The 25244-nt window shown below is 43.8% G+C and overlaps 1 protein-coding gene across 9 annotated transcripts in view; it reads left to right on the top strand.

Annotated features, from left to right (window-relative positions):
* FGGY (FGGY carbohydrate kinase domain containing) overlaps positions 1 to 25244 on the top strand; it is a 523869-nt gene that overhangs the window by 283536 nt on the left and 215089 nt on the right. For all 9 annotated transcript variants that reach the window (XR_009735607.1, XM_061413058.1, XM_061413061.1 and 6 more), the window contains one exon: positions 7355 to 7458. Coding sequence is in view for 8 of the 9 variants with exons in the window: in XM_061413058.1 (XP_061269042.1) it covers positions 7355 to 7458 (104 nt within the window). In the remaining variant the exon portion in view is untranslated. The remainder of the gene's footprint in view (positions 1 to 7354; positions 7459 to 25244) is intronic.

Below are 25244 nucleotides of genomic sequence, written 5' to 3'. Positions count from 1 at the left end.
GGGTACAGTGTTTAAGGATGCTTTGCAAACTATAAAGTACTTTATGTAGCTATAAAGTATGAGATAATTATAGCACAAACGCTAGAGCTTGGGATGTTTTTCTTCTGTACAACCCTTTAAAGTTTTCAAAGCAGTTGTGGTTTGATAAATTACAGGATAACCAACCCACTGTTAATCACAACATTTGCAAAGTCTCTTTTTTCTTTGACAGAAATAGAGTCGATATTCAATAAGTGTTTGGATGGAGGATGGATGTTTGGTGGATGGGACAGAGGGAGGGAAAGAGCACATAAGGGAAAATAAGACTTGTTCATGGATTTTTAATTCTCCCTTTTTAATTCTGTGTTTTTAAAACACATTTCTTGATATGAACTAAAGGGGAAAAGTCATTAAATAAGAGGCCCTGAATTGATTCATTGACTCAGTAAGCTGTTTGTTTTTCATTCAACAAAAAAAATTTTGTTAAGCAACTACCATCAGCTGAACATTGTGCAAGGTTCAAGGAAAATGCAGTTGAATCTCTCAAGGTTTTTTTTTTTTTTTTTGGTGCCTATTTCTTCAGCTGCTAATTTTGCTTTTTAAACTTTCTGAGGAATGCTGAATTCACTGACACTTGCATAGTCATGTGAAGGGCCCCAGCAGTGCTGAGAGCTGTGCTTGTCAAAACCCCGTCTTAGGAATTGTTTCCTGATGTACACATGAGGCCCATGATCCCTCTATGGGTTGTGAAATGTGTTTATGCAGAAAAGAGAAAGCTCCTCCTCCCCTCTGTTGCTTCCTAGACCTTGGACCTCTTTTCTCTGGGTCGGCACCTCCAAGCTCTATGTGGCCAAAGACAAAATGAGGGATGCCAGGGCTGAGACTCACGTGGTCTCAGCAGCATCAGCCCTTGGATCAGATCTGTTAGGCAGAGTGCTCAGAACCTCTCTGGAGGGGAAACCAGGCAATTCTTGCCTCTCACTGGTGCTGTGCCAGCCTGGCCTGAGATTTTCTATGTTCCCTCGGGACTTGAGACTATACCTTCTTGGGAGGGATTTCTTTCAACCCTCCTGTTTCCAGGCCAGGTGACACTTTTTCAAAGAATCAGTATTTTCAAAGAATCGTGTATGTTATATCCTGAAAATGGCTGAAAAAGAACCTCCATTTGTGATCCACTTCTCTCCTAGTGGATGTGCGGGAATAGTTCAGACTTTCGGGTGGTTCATGGCAGAACTTCAGCTCAAACTCAGATTTTCAAACTCGAAACTCATGGCTCTGAGTAAATGGTCCCTGGTGAACTGACACTTATAAATATATTTCCTTTGTATAAGATGATTATCACATTATAAAGTGAGGGATTCTAGAAAGAATGGGTTTTAGGGTCAGACCAAATAAATTCAAGATGCCACATCCTGGCACTGGTCTTATACCTCTGTGACCTTGGGCAAATTACTTTGCTGCTTCTGTATGTGTTGAAGGGAAGAAAGAATATATGTTGTGAAGGTTGTGAGACAATATTGAAAGACTTTAATGCAATATCCAGCCTATCCTAGCCATCTGATCAATTTTCTAAAAACGTAGGAAGAATACAACTGTCTCTTGAGAAGAGTTCAAAGGATACTGATGATGCTGGATAGTGATGGTGGTGACACAGCACCCATTAATCCAAGTTTTATTTTTAAGCATTACCTCTATATCACAGCTACCATGTGATATTGTTATTTTCTGCATGTTATAGCAGACCTTACTGTCTCCAAATCCCATTCTTTTTTTTTCTAATATGTGACAGCAGCTTTTAAATCATTTTTTATTTTTTAATTTTTATTGGAGTTTAGTTACTCCACAGTGTTGTGCTAACTTCCCACTGCACAAGCAAGGTGAATCAGCCATATGTATACATATATCCCATCCCCTTTGGATTTCCCTCCCATCCAGGTCAGCACAGTGCACTGAGCAGAGCTCCCTGCACCACACAGGAGTTCCTCATTAGTCATCCATTCCATAGACAGCAATGCATATAAGTCAGTCCCAACCCCCAATTCGTCCCATTCCCACCCCGCCCCAGTGTCCACACATCTGTTTTCTGTGCCTGTGTCTCTATCTCTACCCTGCAAATCGGTGTGGCTGCTATGAAGAACGTTGTGGAGATTCATTCTTTTTTCATTGTAATACACTCATTCTCAGATTCTAAGCCTAGTAATGTCAACAATGAATCTGCTAATCAGGAAACAAAGAAATATTTTCCACAAATTCCTTTTCTTACCTTGCATAACTCCCTTTCAGGATTGAGGTACCCTATAAGATAACCTCTGCCCATGCTTTATATGTATGGGACCAATAAAAGCAGTCATCAGCAGGAATTCCTTGCCCATGCTTATAACACGGTGGCCCACCAATGGCCAACCCCTTTTCCAGCAAGGATCTCAGGATCAATATTGTAAGGCCCCAATATTTTGAGGTATACAGATGAGTAAACATTGACTACCTGGTTATCCGATTTTTATTTTGGAGAAAAACCTAGACCCAGCAGTTCGAAATCAAGCTACCTGGATGGGATTCCCAGCCCTGCTTCTGGTGAGCTGTGTGAGCTTGGTTCAGTTCTCATTTCTAAGCTTCAGTTTCTTCCTTTGTAAAAATGAGAATTTTAATAACACCCATCATACTCAGTGGTTGTAAGAATAAAATGAGACATGTACAGAAAGAGGGGGCTTCCCTGCTGGTTCAGATGATAAAGAATCCACCTGCCAATGCAAGAGACCTGGGTTCAATCCCTGGGTCAAGAAGATCCCCTGGAGAAGGGAATAGCTACCTACTCCAGTATTCTGGCCTGAAAAAATTCCATGGACAGAGGAGCCTGGCAGGTTACAATCCATGGGGTCACAAAGAGTTGGACTGAGCGACTGACTGAGCGACTAACACTTTCACAGAGAGAGAGACTGCCAATACAACTCAAAATGATCTCATATCTAGGGTTTCTTTCTGTCAAAAGTCTTTGTGCCCTGGATGGGGAAATTTATCACCCAGGATTTCCCGGAAAAAAATGTAAAGCACTGTAAGTATATACAAAAAAACAGGGAATTTAATACATAAAAATGGTGACTTAGATTATGAAGGAGCTGTAAAGGGTTATATTCCCTGCAAAGCAAGTCAGGGAAACAGCAAAATGAAAGCCGTTGCCACCCCTTGCTGGAGGGACATAGGAGGAGGTGGTGTAACCAGAGGCATAGTGGTCCACAGGGGCCGAGTGGGAGTCTCGGCCCTGTCGGCACAGCTGAAGTCATGAAGTAGCAGCCCCTTGACACGAGGGGAGTCGGGGAGACGGACTCTGGCTCTCCAGTGCCTTAAGCCTTCAGATCTCCTGGCAGGGCCCTGATTGGGTGGCCTAGTCCCATGGGTCACACGGGTCTGGGAAACAGGGGTCACAGGGGCAGCCACATGATGCTCAGGACTTAGTGAAACCCCTCAGGCCCAGGACTCTTCCAGCCTTAGTCCCAGCCTTCAGTCACTTGGTTGCTGGGACCTAATTCCTGTGATAACACAAAACAGGCTGTGATAACCAACACAGAGACTTACAAAGAGGCTTTTCCTCCACCACTGGGCCTCTGCACAATAACTGAGGTTCCAAGTCGCTGTGCCCAAGAAAGTAGAATATGGAAAAAGCTTTAGGAGAAAGCCTAGAAAGTTGTTGGCATGCAAGAGACCTCGTAGTGGCCCACTAGATCCTGCTTTCTGGAAAAGCCTGCTTGTTGAGCAGCCACAGCCTTCAGTAGCTAAGGATCTGTGGCTTGAGGATGGACCTTCACCCTTTCACATGCCTGACTCCTGCAGAACTCATCATAGACCCCCCTCCTTGGAAATCCCCTGAATCCCTGAAGGTGAGCTAAGCTGCTGTGCAGTTCTCCTCGCCCGCCTTTCTTCTACTTCTCTTTATCCCATTTCTCCTCCTTCTTCTCCTTCTCTTTCTTCTTCTTTGATTATTTTCTTAAAATTTTGTAGCGTATAGCTGATTTACAGTGTTGTGTTAGTTTCTGCTGTGCCACAAAGTGAATCAGTTACACATATATCCACTCTTTTTAGATTCTTTTCCCATAAGGGGCATTGCAGATTATCAATTAGAGTTCTCTGTGCTATAGAGTAGGTCTTTGTAGTCAGTTCAGTTCAGTTCAGTCACTCAGTTGTTTCCGACGGTTTGCAACCCTATGGACTGCAGCACATCAGGTTTCCCTGTCCATTACCAACTCCCAGAGCTTGCTTAAACTCATGTACATCATAGTCAGTGATGCATTCCAACAATCTCATCCTCTGTTGTCCCCTTTTCCTGCTGCCTTTAATCTTTCCCAGCATCAAAGTCTTTTCTAAGGAGTCAGTTCTTTGCATCAGGTGGCCAAAGTATTAGGGCTTCAACTTTAGCATCAGTCCTTCCAATGAATATTCAAGACTCTTTTCCTTTAGGATTGACTGGTTTGATCTCCTCGCAATCCAAGGGACTCTCAAGAGTCTTCTCCAACACCACATTTCAAAAGCATCAATTCTTCAGTGCTCAGCTTGCTTTATGATCCAACTCTCACATCCATACATGACTACTGGAAAAACCATAGCTTTGACTAGTTGGACCTTCACCAGCAAAGTAATGTCTCGGCTTTCTAATAGGCTGTCTAGATTTGTCATAGCTTTTCTTCCAAGAAGCAAATGTCTTTTAATTTCATGTCTGTAGTCACCATCTGCAGTGATTTTGGAGCCCAAGAAAATAAGGTCTGTCACTGTTTTCATTGTTTCCCCATCTATTTGCCATGAAGTGATGGGACCAGTAGTCATGTATGGATGTAAGAGTTGGACTATAAAGAAAGCTGACTGCCGAAGAATTGATGCTTTTGAACTATGGTGTTGGAGAAGACTCTTGAGAGTCCCTTGGACCTCAAGGAGAGCAAACCAGTCAATCCTAAAGGAAATCAACCCTGAATATTTATTGGAAGGACTGATGCTGAAACTGAAGCTCTGATAGTTTGACCACCAGATACAAGGAACTGATTCACTGGAAAAGACCCTGATGCTGGGAAAGATAGAAGGTAGGAGAAGAAAGGGACGGCAGAGGATGAGATGGTTGGATGACGTCATCAACTCAATGGACATGAGTTTGAGCAGGCTCTGGGAAATGGCGAAGGACCAGGAAGCCTGGTGTGCTGCAGTCCACGGGGTCCCAAAGAGTCTGACATGACTGAGTGACTGAACAACATACCAATCCCATTCTCCCAGTTTGTCCTCCTCCATCCCTGCTTTCCCCCTGGTAATCACGTGCTTGTTTTCTACATCCGTGATTCTACTCCTGTTTTGTAAAAAAGTTGAATATGTGTGTTTTTTAGATTCCATACATAAGTGATATTATATGTTATTTGTCTTTCTCTGATTTATATCTAGGTCCATCCATGTTGCTGCAAATGGCATTATTTCCTTCTTTTTGTGACGGAGAAGTATTCCATTGTATACACAAATACACCGTATCTTCCTTATCCATTCATTCTTGATGGACATTCAGGTGACTTCCATGTCTTGGCTGTTGTAAACAGTACTGCAATGAACATCAGAGTACAATCCGTTCAGATTGTACTTTTCTATGGATATATGCCCTGGGGTGGGATTTGTTGGATCACATTATAGTTCTGTTTTTAGTTTTTTAAGACACCTCCATATTGTTCTCCACTGTGGTTAGAGGCCCTGCAGTTCTTCCTGTCCCATCTGATCCCTGCATTTCAATGTTCCATCTAGGCTTCTCCTTCCCTCCCTCCCACAGGACTGTGAGCAGCACTAGGACAAGAGCTGTCATCTTATCATCACGTCCCCCACATAGGAACTTTCACTTCCTACTGTGTACTAGCCACTGTGGTTGGTGCTGGGGATCTAAGCATGTTTGCAAGGCAATGCCAGCTTCCAGCAGCTTTTATGATTGCAAGAGAGACAGATGGGGTGCAGTAATTCTGTAAATTACCAGTGTCTTGTGTGTTAGGGAAGTCCAAGAAGGTGTGAGAGCATCTTTCCTGGAGGAGCAGGGAAGCCTTCCGAGGAAATAACATTTGAGTTAGGAAGGAATTGGAGTTCACCTGGCAGAGAGGTTGGGGAATGGCATATCAGGCAGAGGGCAGAGTGGATGCAGAGGTCTGGAGGTGGGAAGGAGCACTGAGGATTAGACATGGAGGATGGGGCAGCATGGCCCAGAGTCCATGAGGCGGGAAGGAGCTGTCCTCTCCCACATCCCAGCCTCTGTGCTCTGCCCTGACACTCTCCACCTCCTGCCTGTGTCCTCACTGGGAATGTTTCCGTGTTTGCATGTCCCACATATAAAACCCAGTATGTTGTATTATGTGTTGAAGGTGCTCATTGAATGAATGATGGATGACTCAAGGCTCTAAACAGTCTAACTCCCCCCTTGCATTTGTAACTTCACCTGCCCAGTAAGTATCAAGGAACACAGTCCATGTGGAGGAGCAGCCTGAGCTTATACCATTTATGGGACACTCTCTGCCACCTGGCATTCTTTCAACAGAAACTTACTGTTAGTCACTCTACCCTTTACACTGAGAGTTCTGGAAAGAGTAGTATTAAGAATGCTGACCCAGAGATGCTGAGAAGATCCCGTCATCAAATGATTCTATTGCCTTCTTTGAGATTGAAATGTGATGGGTTAAACTAGGTTCCCTTCAGCCCTGTTTCTTACTAGCAATGTGATCTTGGACAGGTCACTTCACCAAAACATAGGCCTTCCCTCTTTCACTAATGTGTGGTGTTAATAGCATCAGCGTGACAGGCTTCATATAAAATGAGACTATACTTGTAACTATTCAGCACAGTGCCTGGTAGTTTGGGACCCAAACTCACTGATGAGCATTGCTTCTATCATTCTGTTAGAGTCGCTATCGTTATTCCTGTGTTCGAGACCATACACTGTGTGTGCTGGTGTGTGCCAAGTCGCTTCAGTTCATGTCCCGCTCTTTGCAACCCTGTGGATCATAGCCCTCCAGGCTCCTCTGTCCATGGGTTTCTTCAGACAAGAATATGGGAGTGGTTTGCCATGCCCTTCTCCCGGGGATCTTCCCAACCCAGAGATCGAACCCAACCCAGATCTGTTACATCTCCTGCTTTGACAGGCAGGTTCTTTACCAGAAGCCATACCCTGACCAGAGAAAGGCAAAAATAGACAGGCCTCTTAGTTCCCCTGGCAGGCTGGTATGCTCTTTTGGTTGCTAGTCGAGACTGGCCTACACCTGGAATGCCTTCTCAGCGTTGTTTGGTGTTAAAAAATAAATTAATTAAAGAGTGTCTTGGGTGTGTTCTAGCTTTCTTGCTTTCTTTTTTAAGAGGATTCCGTTTTGTTTTCTCACAGGAGTGATTGGAGCAGATGTGAAGGGGCACGGCCTCGCCTGTGAGGGACAGCCGGTGACGTCACGGCTGGCTGTCATCTGTGGAACATCTTCTTGTCACATGGGCGTGAGTCTGCCGAGCGGGTGAGGGCGGGGCCGCCACACTCGGGTGGACAGCCCAGCCAGGGGGGAGATCTGAGCTGCTGGCTCCTGGGCCCCCTCAGCAACTTCTCTTTCTGTCGCCTGTGCCATGTCGAGCGGAAAGCACAGCGCTCCTTCCAATAGCCTTGCTTTGATTTGCCAGATCTTTTTACAGGGGTCAGATTTGTAAAAAGTGTAAAAAGGCATGAACCCACCTTTGACATTACCCGGGCCAGAGAGCTGAGGGGCAAGGAGTGAAATCGGATCCAGAGATGGCAATGCTTCACTCCCAGACAATCTGTCCCTAATGGGTAGCCAAGTCTTCTCTGCACAGAGGTGTCTGTTTCCTTTGGCAGCCAGGCTTTCCCTCAGTCAATATAAATCCATCTCCCTGGGAGTGGTCTGATGATGTATAGAATTAGGCTGCATATCATGACTTCAAAAGCACACTGATAAGCAATTTTCACTCTGTTAATTTTTCTCCATGAATTAGTGGAAAGGCTTTCTCCAAGATTACAGTTAAAATTTAGTGCCTGCCCTAAAATTTATATCTTCTTTAAATGCCTGAGTCTGAAAGCATTCCATTTCGATAAGTACCCATTTCTACCATATTTTTATTTAAAAGGCATTACTCTGTTAAAGTTAGATGGACGATCCTTGGATTTTTCCCAGATGAGTAAAATAGAGGGGAGCGTTGGGGGAGGAAGAGGAAGGCCTAGAGACAGGAGGAAGTGTTAGAGGGGGATCTGGGATACAGTCCAGGGCAGAAACCCTACCACAGTGGAGGAACTCGTAGGCCCTGAGAAACTGTGTTTAGTTACTGTGGGGACCAATGAGCCTGTTATACCATGTAATACTTTGGTTGAGTAAATATTGATACATTTACTTATCCACTGATCCTTTGCTCTTGTGCTAAACCCTGGGGACATAAGCATGATATGAGTCTTCCCATTGGTGAGATAGAATGATAACAGGTACTATGGTACAAGGCCCCTTGGTGTAGATTCAGATTGAACTTGAGAAGCTGAGCATCTAGTATGCAGCAGACATGGTGTCAGGGTTCTCACACATTTCATAGAGATGACGGGGCCACCGGACTGGTTTCCAATCCCAGTTCCTCCACTTCCTAACAATGGGCCCTTAGACAGCATTTAGCCTCTCTGGACCCCGGATTCCTCTGTGAGATGAGAGAGTTAGAGTACGTGTCTCATAGTGCGGTGAGGATGAATCGAGGTGTGCGCACAGGGAGTAAGCACTTTGCCAGGGCTAGCTCCCCATCGCTAGCACTGGTGTGCTGGGCAGAAAGGATACAGTGCCTGCCTAGGAAGGGTCCAGGCTTAGAGACAACTTCCTAAGAGGACAGTACACTGGACTTCTTAAACCTCCTCAAAAAAATTTTCTTCTGCTTGTTTCTGTGGACACACTTTTAAATGGAACTTCTTGAAAAGTCCTGGCCTCTGTCTTTCCCTCAGCAGCCCTGTCATAAGGCTTGGCTGTCCCTGAAGGGAGAAATCTACGGAGGCCTAAGGCCACCGTGAGCTGGAGGGCAGGAGGTGCCCACCAGGACACTCAGCCCTCATCTCCCGCTCTGTGAGTCTACACTATCCAGCTTGTCTTCACTGAACACTGTTTTAAGCCTGTTGCAATCATCTCCCATTTTCACAGGGACACGTCTAACCTGGTTTCTCCTATAAAGTCTTAAGTATTGAATACTTTTACCCCACTCAGTTTGGATTTGTGAGCAACAGCAAATCTGTTTGAACATGAGTCTATGACATCCCCATGTCTTAATTTCCTGGTGTCTTCATGGAAATGGTGCTGGCTTGTTGTATACCATCTAGTTTACAAATTAAGCAACTAAACCCTAAGAAAGACCAGACATTTTCCCAAGGTCACAAAACTTACGCTGGAGCTGAGAACGCAGGTCTAACTCTGCCTGAGTTCCACATGCATCCCCTCGGTGCCTTCCTGTGCTGTGCACAGTTTTAAAGGGCCAGTACTGGAGTGGAGCGAGCTTGGGCTTCAGAGTCAGACAGGTGTAGGTTTGGACATCTGCTCATGCACATTTTGACCCCATGACCTGATGTGAGCTACTGAAGTTCTCTGAGCCTCAGATTCTTGATCCATCACACTGAGGGTGAGGATGCCCATCTTAAAGCGTTGCTGGGTAACATGAGTTATGTACATACATCCCCTATGCATAATAGACACTCAGAAATGGTGGAGATTCTTATTACACTTCCCTAGTGATAAAAAAGGCTCACATGAAGCAACTGTTGGGACTTTAACAAGTTTGATGGGCAGCTGCAGTTGGTTGCAATGAATGAGGGCCATAAAATGCCGGCTTATTATGGTCGTGTTGTGCTGGAAATAAAGTCCCCACCCCCACCCCGCTTTGTACTTGGGAGTGGGAAGGGACCTCCTGGGCCAAGGGGATTAATCATCAGCTTTAATGTTATGTGGTGAGGGCGAGACTGTGGTCATGCTGGCATCGGAAAATGCCTTTGATCTGGCTCAGGTGCTGGGCGCCCAGCGAGCCAGCAACAATGACACCTTTGTGAGGTCTCAGAGAGGTGCAGGTCTGAGGAAACACTCTCCAGGAAGCTCAAGGACCCTCTTTGTTGTGGTTCTGGCAAGTAAAACCACCAACTGTCAGGAAAAATTCTCCAAACAGAACACAGGGACTAGAGGGGTCTGTGGGGTTTTCAAAAAGTGATTTCCAGCTTGGTCTGAAGGATTCTCTTTCTTCCTGTCTCCTCACTGCTGATGTTTCTAATTCTAATTTTGATTGGGGCAAAACTCCCAGGAATATTTTGCATTTGATCCAGGTTGCCTCTTTCTAGGTCACCCAGAGTGAATGAATGAAGGAATGTCCAAGTAACAAGTCCTTTAGAGTTGCCTTTCTTCACGTCCCTGTTACTTCCAGGAATCTAGAGGAAAAAGCCTGAGGTTGAACATAAGCCTTACTAATCAGGCCTTTGATATTTTAGAAGATACAAGTGTGGGCTGCACATTTATCTTCCTTGTAGATGATTTAATTAACAAGGAAAAAGAATACTGTTCTTTTTTTAACTGCATGAAAGCAGAGCTGCTTGTTCAGAGTTAATTACTACCAAGTCACCAAAACCCAAGATCATACGCAGCAGGGGTGAGCCAGAGGTTGAAAAGTCATGGGGTCAGATGGAGCTGATCCCTGCCATCGCTCCCAGCACCCCTTTTCTCGAGCTGTCAAGTCAGGTCGTAACTTGGCAACTTGTCTTCAGTCAGCATGACAGATGGGGAGAGGACCCTGGGGCGGAGGGTGGGGAAGCATTGAAGAGGTAAGGTTTGAGCAGAACAATAGTTGGTGAGACCTAGGAATTACATCTGCATCTTAAATCACTCAGAACTGAAGTTTTTTCATTTTAGGTGAACGTAGACCTGATGATTAGCTATCACATAGTGGGTGTAATTTCAAAGGCAGGCTCTTACATTGCCTTTACCACTCACTTAGGTAAGATACTTCATCTTTTAGTACCTCTGTAACTTCGTCTGTTTTATGTGGGCAATAGTATTTACATAACATTGTTTTGAGGATTAAGTGAAGTAATGTTTGTAAGCAGTTTGGCACTGTTCCTAGCACCATATACCAAATATGGCATTATTGTTAAAAGTGATTCAAGAGCCGACTCATTGGAAAATACCCTGATTCAGGGAAAGATTGAAGGCAGGAGGAGAAGAGGGTAACTGAGGATGAGATGGTTGGCTGGCATCACTGACACAATGGACATGAGTTTGAAGAAACTCCTGGAGTTAGCTAAGGACAGGGAAGCCTGGCATGCTGCAGTTCATGGGGTTGCAGAGTCAGACACAAATTAGTGGCTAAACAGTAACAACAGCAATGCTAGAATGATCCATGTGACAATGGGTTCAAATTAAAAACATCAAGATAAACTCATGTTGAGTTTCTTGTAGATCTCAGATGCATATATATAGAGAGAAATATTTATAGACATATGTAGGTATTCAGTTTAGTAAACCTACATGCATTTCCTAGCTGTGATAGTGGAGGGGTCTTTCAAACAAGGACACCCTAGCAGCTAGTTGCTACAAGCACTCCTGGTGCCTAGATCTTCATTTCTAATACTGTTTTCCAATAAAAAGTATCAGGCCTTCTTGGAGAAATGGTTGATTCTAGGACCTCAGATATGCAGAGGACACCACCCTTATGGCAGAAAGTGAAGAAGAAAAAAGAGCCTCTTGATGAAAGAAGAGAATGAAAGAGTTGGCTTAAAGCTCAACATTCAGAAAACTAAGATCATGGTATCCAGTCCCATCACTTCATGGGAAATAGATGGGGAAACAGTGGAAACAGTGTCTGGCTTTATTTTGGGGGGCTCCAAAATCATTGCAAATGGTGACTGCAGCCATGAAATTAAAAGATGCTTACTTCTTGAAAGGAAAGTTTATGACCAACCTAATTCAATTCAGTCCAGTTGCTCAGTCATGTCCAACTACTTGTGACCCCATGAACCGCAGCATGCCAGGCCTCCCTGCCCATCACCAACTCCCAGAGTCCACCCAAACCCATGTTCATTGAGCCGGTGATGCCATCCAACCATCTCATCCTCTGCCGTCCCCTTCTCCTCCTGCCCTCAATCTTTCCCAGCATGAGGGTCTTTTCAAACGAGTCAGCTCTTTGCATCAGGTGGCCAAAGTATTGGAGTTTCTGCTTCAGCATCAGTCCTTCCAATGAATATTCAGGGATGATCTCCTTTACAATGGACTGGTTGGATCTCTTTGCAGTCCAAGGGACCCTCAAGAGGCTTCTCCAACACCACAGTTCAAAAGCATCAATTCTTCGGCGCTCAGCTTTCTTTATCACCCAACTCTCACATCCATACATGACCACTGGAAAAACCATAGCCTTAACTAGGCAGACCTTTGTGACAAAGTAGTGTCTCTGCTTTTCAATATGCTGTCTAGGTTGGTCATAACTTTCCTTCCAAGGAGTAAGCGTCTTTTAATTTCATGGCTGCAGTCACCATCTGCAGTGATTTTGAAGCCCAGAAAAATAAAGTCAGCCACTGTTTCCCTATCTCTTTCCCATGAAGTGATGGGACCGGATGCCATGATCTTAGTTTTCTGAATATTGAGTTTTAAGCCAACTTTTTAACTCTCCACTTTCACTTTCATCAAGAGGCTCTTTAGTTCTTCTTCACTTTCTGCCATAAGTGTGGTGTCATCTGCATATCTGAGGTTATTGATATTTCTCCCAACCAACCTAGACAGCATATTAAAAAGCAGAGACCTTACTTTGCCAGCAAAGGTCCATCTAGTCAAGGCTATGGTTTTTCCAGTAGTCATGTATGGATGTGAGAGTTGGACTATAAAGAAAGCTGAGCACCAAAAAATTGATGCTTTTGAACTGTGGTGTTGGAGAAGACTCTTGAGAGTCCTTTGGACTGCAAGGAGATCCAACCAGTCCATTCTAAAGGAGATCAGTCCTGAGTGTTCATTGGAAGGACTGATGCTGAAACTGAAACTCCAATACTTTGGCCACCTGATGTGAAGAACTGACTCAATTGAAAAGACCCTGATGGTGGGAAAGATTGAGGGCAGGAGAAGGTGATGACAGAAGATGAGATGGTTGGATGGCATCACCGACTCAATAGACATGAGTTTGGGTAAACTCCAGGAGTTGGTGATAGATAGGGGGGCCTGGCATGCTGTGGTCCATGGGGTCGGCAGCCCAACCCGGACACCACTGAGCAACTGAACTGAACTGAACTGGGGACTGAGGCAGGAAATAGACAAGATGATCCTAGAGTATCTTGCAGTAGCACCAAAAATAAAGAAATGTTAAAAAAAGAAAACACTGTAACAATTTGAGGGGACCTCCCTGTTTGCTCAGATGGTAAAGAATCTGCCTGCAATGCAGGAAACCATGGTTCAATTGTTTAGATCCCTGCATCAGGAAGATCCCCTGGAGAAGGGAATGGTAACCCACTCCAGTATTCTTGCCTGGAGATATAAATAAAGTGTATTGGATTATAACCCAAAGTGTCACATATATATTATGAATATGAGCCCATACTGATATAAATAAGTAAATAGAAGAGACAAATCTCCCAGGCAGGAGAATTCCAAATAATTTATGTAGATATATACCCCCCCCCCAAGGAGGTGGAGCATAACTTCCTACTCTTAAAGTATGAGCTACACATGGTAACTTTCTTTCAAAGAGGAAGGACAGTACAAAAAGGGGGAAAAAGAATAATTTTGCAATGGAGAAATCTGAGCGCTAACTTTAGCCAGGTGATCAAGGTCAGCACCAACAGTGATAAGTAATGTTGATAGTATGTACTATTGCCATGATGTGAGGAGAATGGCACTTTATCTCTGTTATCTTCCTCCCCCAAACCCATAACCGTAGTCTAATTAATCATAAGAAAAACATCAGACAAATTCCATTTGAGAGACATGCTACAAAATACCTGACCAGCACCATCCAGGCCATCAAGAAACAAGGAAAGTCTGAGAAATTATCGCAGTCAAGAGGAGTCTAAAGAGATGTAACAACTGAATGTAGTGTGGCATCCTGGATGGGATCCTAAAACAGAAGAAAGATGTTAGATGAACATTAAGGAAATCTGAATCAAGTAAGGTCTTTAGTTAATGATAATATATCATCATTTTTTAATCGTGACGTATTAGCTTAATGTAAGATATTAATGACAAAACTAGGTGTCAAATCTATGAAACTCTGTACTGTCTTCCCAACTTTTCTGTAATCTAAGCTGTTTTAAAATTAAAAGTTCATTAAAAAAATATTTATTAAATGACTCACTCATTACCAAAATGTTTTCTTGTATTTGCCTGGCTAAGTACTAAGGGTATTAAGATAAATAAGATAAAGTGTCATGCCTGCCTTCATGGACAAAGACAGACAAGGAGGAGATGACCACAGGTCAGAGTGGTAATTCTGATGGTAAATTTAAGACTAGAATGTGGAGGAGTGGGGGCTACCCTGATGGCTCAGACAGTAAAGAATATGCCTGCAATGCAGGAGACTGGGGTTCAATCCCTGGGTCGGTAAGATCTCCAGGAGAAGGAAATGGCTACCCACTCCAGTATTCTTGCCTAGGAAATCCCATGGACAGAGGAGCCTGGCGGACAATGGTCCATGGGGTTGCAAAGAGTTGAACACAACTGAGCGACTATTTCACTCTCACTTTCACATGGAGAATGGGACCAGTCAAGTCTTCAGTAGACAGGGAAGCTTTCCTGTAGCATGTAGTACTTACAGGACTGTAGTTTCCCCACTGCATGGGGATGCTCTTCCTACTCAGTTTCAGGCACCAGATCCCCCCCTAGTCTCACCCTCTTACTCTTTATCTTGGTCTTTTGTGTCTACAGCACCCATCACTGAGTTCCTATACTCCTGGATGGTTTGTAAGTATTGCAGACCCACTGGGATAGAACTGTAGAAAAGGAGAAGGTCACAGCTAAGAGAGAGTGGGCGAGTTTCTCTGCCTTAGTCTCTTTGGCAAGTGGCATCTGCAGAGGTCACGAGAGAGGTGGAGAAGGAAGGGAGTGCATAGGCACAGATAGGTCCACAGTCACAACTCCCAGGGAAGGAGCCAGGTTCCTGTGCATGATTCACTAGGACCTGCGGATGTCAACCTTTAGGACCAGTGTTCTCAGGAGTACTCTCTATACTGAGGTTCACCCTGGGCCCCTCAACAACATGTTTGGAAAACAGACTGTATGCTAGGCATTGATTGGCAAGGAGGGGTTTGGCATGGTTCTATGAGCAGTAAGAAGCTCAAACAATCAGAAAACTCAGCATAGTGCTTCTCCTGGCATTTGAGGCAGGACAGTTCTACACTGCGCTGAATGGATAAAGTTCAGCATCCCTGGTCCAGCCTCAGTCATTATCAGAAGACAGGCAATAGTATTGGCTGCTGCCATCTATTGAGCACCTACAGTGTACCAGGCACTGTGCTAAATCCTGTATGTCTTGTCATCAGCTCAGCAGTCCTGTGAGCTGGGCACCATTACTCTCCCCATTTCACAAGTGAGGATATGAAGGTAAAGAGCAGTTAAGTGGGTCACACCATGTGCAGGAAGTGGGGACTGACCCCCCTCTAGGGGACTGAGCCCAGAGTCCTTGCTCTTCCCTTTCAGGTCCATCAGTTCAGTTCAGTTCAGTCGCTCAGTCGTGTCAGACTCTTTGCGACCCCATGAATCGCAGCACGCCAGGCCTCCCTGTCCATCACCAACTCCCGGAGTCCACCCAGACCCACGTCCATCGAGTCAGTGATGCCATCCAGCCATCTCATCCTCTGCCGTCCCCTTCTCCTCCTGCCCCCAATCCCTCCCAGCATCAGAGTCTTTTCCAATGAGTCAACTCTTCGCATGAGGTGGCCAAAGTACTGGAGTTTCAACTTCAGCATTATTCCCTCCAAAGAAATCCCAGGGCTGATCTCCTTCAGAATGGACTGGTTGGATCTCCTTGCAGTCCAAGGGACTCTCAAGAGTCTTCTCCAACACCACAGTTCAAAAGCATCAATTCTTCTGCGCTCAGCCTTCTTCACAGTCCAACTCTCACATCCATACATGACCACAGGAAAAACCATAGCCTTGACTAGATGGACCTTTGTTGGCAAAGTCATGTCTTTGCTTTTGAATATGCTATCTAGGTTGGTCATAACTTTCCTTCCAAGGAGTAAGCGTCTTTTAATTTCATGGCTGCAGTCACCATCTGCAGTGATTTTGGAGCCCCAAAAAATAAAGTCTGACACTGTTTCCACTGTTTCCCCATCTATTTCCCATGAAGTGATGGGACCGGATGCCATGATCTTCGTCTTCTAAATGTTGAGTTTTAAGCCAACTTTTTCACTCTCCACTTTCACTTTCATCAAGAGGCTTTTTAGTTCTTCTTCACTGTCTGCCATAAGGGTGGTGTCATCTCCATATCTGAGGTTATTGATATTTCTCCCGGCAATCTTGATTCCAGCTTGTGTTTCTTCCAGTCCAGCATTTCTCATGATGTACTCTGCATATCATAGCTTCTCTCAATTCCCCAGGGGAGAGGGAGAGCAGACTCGATTGAAATAAGGGCCAGTGTTGTTGCAGACATCTCCTCAAAGAAAAGATTTGAATGACAAATACCTGGGAAGATGCTCATGCCATTAGTCACTAGGGAAATGCCAATTCAAACCACCGTGAGATCCACTACATGCTTGTGAGAATGGCTGACATTGTGATGAAGGGGCAGGAAATTAGAACCTAACACACTGCTGAGGGGAATGTGAAATGGTACAACCACTTTGGAAAGTAGTTTAGCACTCTCTTACAAAGTCAGCATACACCTACTGTGTGACCCCACTGTTCCACTCATAAAAGCATTATGTCTATACAGAAACTCATGCAGGAATAGTAGTAGTAGTTCATAGTAGTTCAAGTTCATAGCAGTCTCATTTGTAATAGCCCCAAACTGGAAACAACCCAAATGCCTGTCAACAGTGAATAGAGAAACTATTGGTCCATTGTTAGAATGGAATACTACTAAGCAATAAAAGGGAATGAGCTATTAATATGATACAACATGGATTCATCTCAAAGTATTAATTATGCTCAATGAGAGAAGCCAAACAGAAAGAGTATAAACTATATGTAATTCCATTTATTAAAAATTATTAGGAAATGCATTATATATATATTTATGTCTAATAGATAATGACAGAAAGCAGATCAGTGATTGCCTATGGTGGGGCCATGGGCAGAATGAGGACCGGGAGGATAGGATTATAGATGGGCACAAGGAAACTTTTGGGGGTGATGGATATACTTGTGTGTTAGTCGCTCAGTTGTGCCTGACTCTTTGTGACCCCATAGACTGCAGTCCACCAGGTTCCTCTGTCCATGAGATTTTCCAGGCAAGGATACTGCAGTGGGTTGCCATTTCCTTCTCCAGGGGATCTTCCCAACCCAGGGATCGAACCCAGGTCTCCTGCACTGCAGGCAAATTCTTTACTGACTGAGCTACAAGGGAAGCCTGGATATACATACCTTGATTATAGTAATATCTTTATTTGTGGTTGTCTTCTATGTCAAAATTTATCAAACCGGATATTTTAAATATGTGCAACTTAATGAACACCAATTATAGTTCAGTAAAGCTTTTAAAAAAATAAAAAATACCAGAAAATAAGAACAATAATAATACTGCCTACAGTAACTTATATAGTGCTTACTATTTTCCAGGCACAATATCTCTAAAAATGGGTTAGTCTTAATTTAAAAAATAGTACATAGTAGATGCTCAATAAATATTAGTTGTCACTTCTTTCCTTCTAACCCAAGTAAATTCTCTAGGTAGTCTGACATATTTACTGTTGTGTTCTTTGGTCCCTAGCACAGACTGATAGGTATTGTTATTTGTATTTTTTAAATTTTTTATCTTATATTAGAATATAGTCAATTCATTTTGATATTTGGCAAAACTAATACAATTATGTAAAGTTTAAAAATAAAATTGGAAGAATAAAAAAAAAAAAAAACAACATTGTGATAATTTCAGGTATACAGCAGAGCAACTCAGCCATACATATACATGTATCCATGCTCCCCCAAACTCCCCTCCCATCCAGGCTGCCACATAACATTGAGCAGAGTTTCCTGTGCTACGCAGTAGGTCCTTGTTGGTTATCCATTTTAAATGTAACGGTGTATACATGTCGATCCCAAACCCCCTGTCTCCTCCTCCCGCTTTCCCTCCCCACTCATGATTACCAGGTGTGCTTATCTGTGTTTTAATGGTGGGGATTCCCTGGTGGCTCAGCCCGTAAAGAATCTGCCTGCAATGTAGAAGACATGGGTTCAGTCCCTGGGTCAGGAAGATCCCCTGGGGAAGAGAATGGCAACCCACTCCAGTATTTTTGCCTGGAGAATTCCATGGACAGAGGAGCCTGGTGGGCTACAGTCCATGGGGTCACAAAGAGTTGGACAAGACTCTGTTTAATGTTACCAGCTCATATCTTATAGGAAGCTGACTTGCTTATCAGGTCCACACTAGTGGGTCCATGTCTCTGTTACCCCTCTCATCCCATCCTGTCCGGTTTAGAGCTGGTGTATAATATTCATAGATGCTTAGTGACTACGTGGCTGGATTGCTTCCCCACCAGCACCACCACTTCCCTTGCTGACAAGCGTGCAAGTGCTTGAATTTTCCTAAGTCTCCTTTCACACCTCCCCACTGCAGTAGGGCCGTCTTTCATCATCTGTTTCTGCTGAGGGGCAGGGGCGGGGCGGCTGACCAACTGATAGAAGCTCCCCCGTCCAGGATGCTGTCAGTCTGTCTCCTACCCCCACCTTGCCAGTGATACCTGGGAGCTCACTTGGCTTCTCTAGGAAGTGAGAGCCTCACTAAACAGCTTTACTTCAGCAGGACCTGCTTTCTCTTCCTTCCTCCACCTCACAGTCCTCCAGAGCTCTCCATTCCCATCTATCATGGGTCCCTGGAAGAGAACGGGGTCTCTTCTCAGCAGCTCTTCAGGATGCACCTTGGCCCAGAGTAGATCTGCAGCTTGATCTCTGCTCTGTTTGGAAACGAGGGCTCAAGAGTCCTAGAGTCCTGAGCTCTAACCAGAGAAAACACCCCTCAGACCAGGCCACGTCGTTGGAACTGTGCTCTTTGGGTGATGATTATAGCAGTGGAGTGCTCTACCCAGGTCTAGACTGAGGGACAGAGGGTGCCATACATGGTTCCTTACAAGGGAAATGCAAATTCAAACCACACTGAGACTCGCGACATACTTGTTAGAAGGACTGAAGTTTGATAAGCATGTGGAACTGGAACCCTCACAGGCTCCTGCCGGGTACGTGAAATGGCACAACCACTTCGGAAAATAGTTGAGCAGTTTCTTATAAGAGACTCTCACATGTGCTGTGCGATCCAGCCATTCTGCTCCCATAAAAGCTGGGCAGGGCCGTCTGGTCCCGTGTGTCTGGAAGCCCACCAGGAACACAGCAAAGCCAGGTAACACAAGACCTTTCATGAGGTCAGAACAAATGAGAGTGTGTCAGCTGGCATGAGCCCAGTTTTCCACAAAAGACGGCAGCTCGCCTGGAAGAATGGTTGTGGCAGAGGGAAGAATCGAAATTAGCAGCAGTAACAACAGCAGCTAATATTTACTGCATGCTTATGATGGGGTAAGAAATGTGCATCTATTATTGTATCTAACTCTCATAATAACCTTATGCAGTTATCAATGTTATCCTCTCGTTTTATAGAGACTGAACCTGGGTTTCAGAGAGGCAAAGTACTTATCCAAGTCCATAGCTAGTAAGTCCTGGAGATGTTTCTAACCCAGGCTGTTTGATTCCAGAGCTCACATTGTCAGCTCTTTGCAGAACAATGAGACAGGGGCCATGGGATGGTTAGTTGTGCACATGGGTGTTTCGTGGGAATGGGGTGAAGCGACTACAAGGCAGATCTTTTTCAAAGTCTGGTGATAACTGCACAGTGAGGCCTGGGTGCAGTTCAACCACAATGTTCTCATTTTCCCTCCTTCTCAGTCTCTCAAATCACTGCCCTTTAAGGGGCCCCCAGACTAATGATAACAATAAAAATAAACAGCATCACTTGTCAACCACTGTCCCCTGGGCATGTATTTATGAGACTTCTTATTTATCATCTTCCCTGTTTCCCCGCTGCTCTGTGGTCAAGTACGGAATTAGGCAATTTGAAGACATGTGACTAACTTCTCAAATCACGGAGATGTTTTTGTATTCATTTGGAAGAGCATGAAATGAAAACCACATTGATTTTTATTCCCCCTTTTTCTATTTCCCACTCATCTGCTGGAAGGGTGACTCTGATACTGTGGTTGCTGAGGGTGACCTAGCAGTGATGGGCAGTGTTAGTGCTCTTCCATCGAATGAGTGAGGATGTAAAGGAGTCTGAGACAGGCAGAGCCCTCACTAAGTGTCAGCTTTTGTACTGTGGTTCTCAGTACACATCAACTCCTCCACTTCTACATACATTCTGGGGTTTCAGAACTTCTGCCTTATTGTTTTCTAGGTTTTTGTTAATATATATTTTTTTCATCTTTATTTATTGATTTGGCTGTACCATTTCTTAGCTACAGCTTTTGGGCTGTCGTTCCCTGACCAGGGATTGAACCCAGGCACCCTGCATTAGGAGCATGAAGTCTTAGCCACTGGACCACCAGGGAAGTCCCCCTTCCCCCTTATTTTTCACCCCCATCTCCCACTCTCCTTGTGTGTGTGCTCCAAGGACCTCTTTTTACACCTTAATTAAATTTTCCTATTTTTTTGACCCTCAGAGCCATCAGAAGTTTGGTGTAGTTTCTGTTCTTCCATCTTACCAGTGTGAGAACACCAGGAGAAATGACATGTAAGACAACAAAGGTCCCAGAAAAACCCATGAGAAATTTTTTGAGCAATCAGTGCTGAAGGGTTGAGGTTGGAAGTCCCTCCCTAATGAACATCAGTGGCTCCCTACTGCCAATAGGAAAAAAAAAAAAAAAGAGGTTCAGTGTGAAAACCCAGTGGAGAATTTGGCCATGTTGTTATAGATTTGGGATATATTCAGTTTAAAAAGAATGAAAGTCTTAAATCTCAAGGAGGTGAAAGTTACTGCAGTGCTATGATGTATTATTTTTTAACTTTTTGCTGAAAGATAATTCACATACCATAAAACTCACCCCTGTCATGTATTTTTCAGAACTCTAGAGAATGGAGTTTAGTGATGTTTGAGAAAGAGAAAGATTTAGTGCCCATATTCCAGGTTATACTATGGAACGATACCAGCTTGTGGTCTTTGTTACTTACAGGGGTAATAGAAAGATAACACAGAACAGTAAATTTCCACTTCTGCTTGCACTTGGGATAGCACCTGACACGTGGTGTGGGTCTAGTAAATATTGGATTGATAGATAGAAGGACAAACAGAAATATGCTGGGTAGCAACCATCCAGGTTTTCTGAAGAACACATCAGGCCATACCAGTTTGGTGCCCTTTTCTTCGATGGGTTGACGGGCTACGTGGTGAAAGAACGAAGATCCAGCATGTCCACTCTCTGGTCTTCAAGAAGACAACAGGTTCTTTCCTTGATGACCTGATCCTTCCCACTTATTACAGCAGCATTGCTACGTTTAGTCACAAAATTCTATCCGCGTGAGAACTGATTTGTTTCACTAAACTATACCTTGAAGCAGACCATAAGCAAAAGCATAAAACTGATTGAAAAGTGTCTATATCATCCAATTGCCAGATTTGTGTTTGGGCCTTGTGTCACTGATTTTAGCCTTAAGTCGAGCCAGGCAGAAACAGCCTTGATTCTGTTGATTGAGGGGATGTTTAAGTGGAGGGTGTTTGTGAGTAACTGGTCAGCCATCCAGGAGCTGCTTGATGTAGACGAGTCACAGGGCCATCCTGGCTTACCTACCTGCCATCTGCCTACCTGTTAAAATCTACTGAAAGTTCCTCAGGTTTCCATGTAACTCTTCATTGAAAGACTAGCTGTGATCTTGAAAGTCAGGGCTGGTGTTCTCTGAAATTAGGGAAATGATCCATGAAAAAGAGGGAGCCCATGGAGAGAATGGCCAGTTATAGTAACACATGTACTCATTCTTCTGTGTTATGCAAGGCCCTAATTTGCATGGACCTACTTTGACGGACTCACAGTGGAGATGGTCCTGAATATCAAGTCTGATGGCTTCACTCTCCCAGTTAAAATCTCTCAGTGAGTCTCTTGAATCCTAGCAGATCATAGAGGATCATGTGTGACCTGAGCCCTGCCCACCCCTGGCCTCATCCCCTGCTATTCCTGACTTTTCATCCTATATTTTAATAACAAGTATATCCCATATCCTTTTGTGAATTCCATGGGGTCAAAGATTTGTAGAATAGAGAATATCCAGATTTTTAAAAGTTTATACTGTATGTATACAGTATATTACATACCAATGTTAGTGAGATCTAGGATAGCACCCATAATCAATCACATTTGTATTTCTTCAGTAAAGCTTATGAATATTCACACTGGAGATGTTAAATAGGTTCTAAATAGTAAGCTATTTATTCATTTTGCCATCCCATGAAACATGAAAAAAGCGATTGGTATTTGGAATGCTTTAGATTGAAGAAGTATAGACTTCTTCTTGCAAAGATCCTGTACTTTCTCATTTGGCCTTTAGGCATATTTTTTTTTAAACTCTGGCTGGAATGGCCACAGCTCTCTTCTACCTGGTGAGTCTCATCACTACTAGAATCATCATCATTATTACAGTTCACATTTATTGACCATTTACCATGTTATTTGATACTCCCAGTAAACTCTAGGATGACTCTCATTGTATTATGATCCCAAGTGTTCAGATGAGGAAACTGAGGCTTGGGGAGCTCACAATGGGAGGAGGAGGCAGAACAGAGGTTGAACCAAAGCCCAGGGACCCCAGAACCTGTGTTCTTAGTCACTACAGTATCCTTAGTGCAAGTCTTACACAAAGTTCCCCAAAGGTCAGGTGTTACTTCACGTGGCTCTTGTCCCTTCCTCCAGCATGTTTGGTGAGTTCTGCTTCCTCTGGCCCTCATAGCTCCCTAAGCCCAGCTCCAGAGCAGCACTTATCACTCCTTGTCTTCCCTACATGCCTGAGCTCATTGAGCAGTCAAGGAGAAGCCTCCTTCATGCTCTATCCCTAGGGCACACAGGAGGAATGCAGCATACCACATGTTATCAAGTCCACCCAGAGAGGTTTGCTAACAGACAGTAAATGATCTGTAATCCTGGTGAAGTTAGATAGTAAAGACCACCACAATTTGAGGGATACAAATTTGAATTTTAAAAAGAGAAGGAAATATTTACCAAACAAAAGACTACTCAAATTTATGTGTTGTATGTACAGAAGAGGAATTTTCTGGGGACAACATCTTCGGGATGAACAAGCAACGTGTTTATATTTAGCAATAACAATAGCTGGGATTTATTACATAATTACTTTGTGCTAGTTCCTCTGTCTGGCAGCCTGTATATAGAATATCTTATCCTCATAACAAATATGGGTGATTAACTTACAAAAGAGAAAGGTATAGTAGGCATGTTTTAAGTCAGAATAAAGGGTAGTACTAATACATTCACATTAAACAAAAGTCAAATGTCCTTAAAGGGTAGTAACCTAAAATGACCCAATAGAGCATATTTCTCCATCTAAGAGATGATAGAATTGAGGTCAGAGAGATTACAGAGCTGGGATGAGGCAGAGGAAGCCAGGTCTGACTGGTCTCCTGTCTTTTATATTCATTCCTTGCAAATGTTAACATGGTACCAAGAGTATATCCCACTGTCCTACCCAGAACTGGGTCCATTTTCGAGTTCTGCTTCTGGAAAAAGCTGCTGGAACTTGGAAGGAAGCACATAATACACAGTTACAATGTTTAGGAGAAAGTGGGAGTAAAGTTCAGGATGGTTAAGAGATGGGCTAGTTCTGGCTGCTTAAGAGAAACCTTATGGGTTGGCTTAATTTTCTTGTTTATTAGTTTTTGTGATCATAAAATGACTAACTCATTCTTGGTGCTTTAGAGTTTGTAAAATGCCTTGTGGAATGTGATACTCAGAATAACTAAGTGAGGTAGACACAGCAGGTGTTGTTTTCTTTTTTTAAATGAGGTTCAGAGAAACTGAGTGATCTGTCCAAAGTCCCCTGGCTATTAATAGTAAGGGTTAGGTCCAACATTCAGATACATATGTGAGCAAACCCAAAGCCATTTCTGCTGCATGCTTAGTTGGTTCATTTACTCAAATTGAAGGATCCTGCAGTTGGGGGAAGTCTGATATATCATAGGAAAGGCCCCTGATTCTGACACTGCCCCGCCACCGCTGAGACTGTAAATTCTCCGTTGAGCCGCCAACCAGTGGTTCTTAATTACTGTGCATGAAATGTCCCTGAAGACTCCTTACAAATGCAGTTCTTCAGGTGCCACTCCCACAGGGAGTGAGTCAGTGAGTCTTTCTGGGAAGGAGTATACTGTCATTTTAACAGGTGGCCCAGTGATTCTAATCAGGGACTTTCAGAAAATGGCTTTAAGCTCCTTCAGAGTAGCAATTATACCTTCTCATCATGGTTTCCTCAGTGCCCAACACAGCACTTTGTACATAGAAGGGACTCTAAATTTATACTTGATGAATGTTAAGAGTGAAGTAAATAAATGTAAAAGTAGTGTAAAATGTAGTAAATTAAGTTGAATGGTCAGTCTATGCCTGCTGGCTTGGGTCACACTTGGAGGTTCCATGAGTCTCCATCCTTTCAAAGGAAAACATCTCTTGGTAGGCTTAGGTCCAGACAGATTCAGAAGTCAGGACTTGGAGAGAGTACCTCGTAGAATCTGCTAACAATTAGACTGTAGAATTCTTATTTTCTTATGAAAAGCAAGATGAAGTGAAACTGTGAGGGACCCCATTTGCTGCTCTGTGCAGACAACTCAGAAACCAAAGCACAGACACACCAGGATGCAACAGGAAACCGCAGGGGCCTAAGATCTTCAGTGTAAATAGGAAGTCAGAGTTTACTTTTTGAACCCACAGTGCCGAGCTGAAGTGCAGTATGTAATACAGCTCTCTGCCCAGCCTTTCTGTGAGCCCAGGCACAGATGAAAAGTGATGCCATCTGGATTAAAAGCATTTTCAAATGTTTGTTCTGATAGGGGCTTGGAGCAAGCTTCTTTTGTTTGTGCTGGTGAATAATTTGGGACACAGGTGCAAT

Source organism: Bos javanicus, chromosome 3, assembly GCF_032452875.1.
Source record: "Bos javanicus breed banteng chromosome 3, ARS-OSU_banteng_1.0, whole genome shotgun sequence".
NCBI classification, from domain to species: Eukaryota; Metazoa; Chordata; class Mammalia; order Artiodactyla; family Bovidae; genus Bos; species Bos javanicus.
This window is presented reverse-complemented; position numbering and strand designations above follow the sequence as displayed.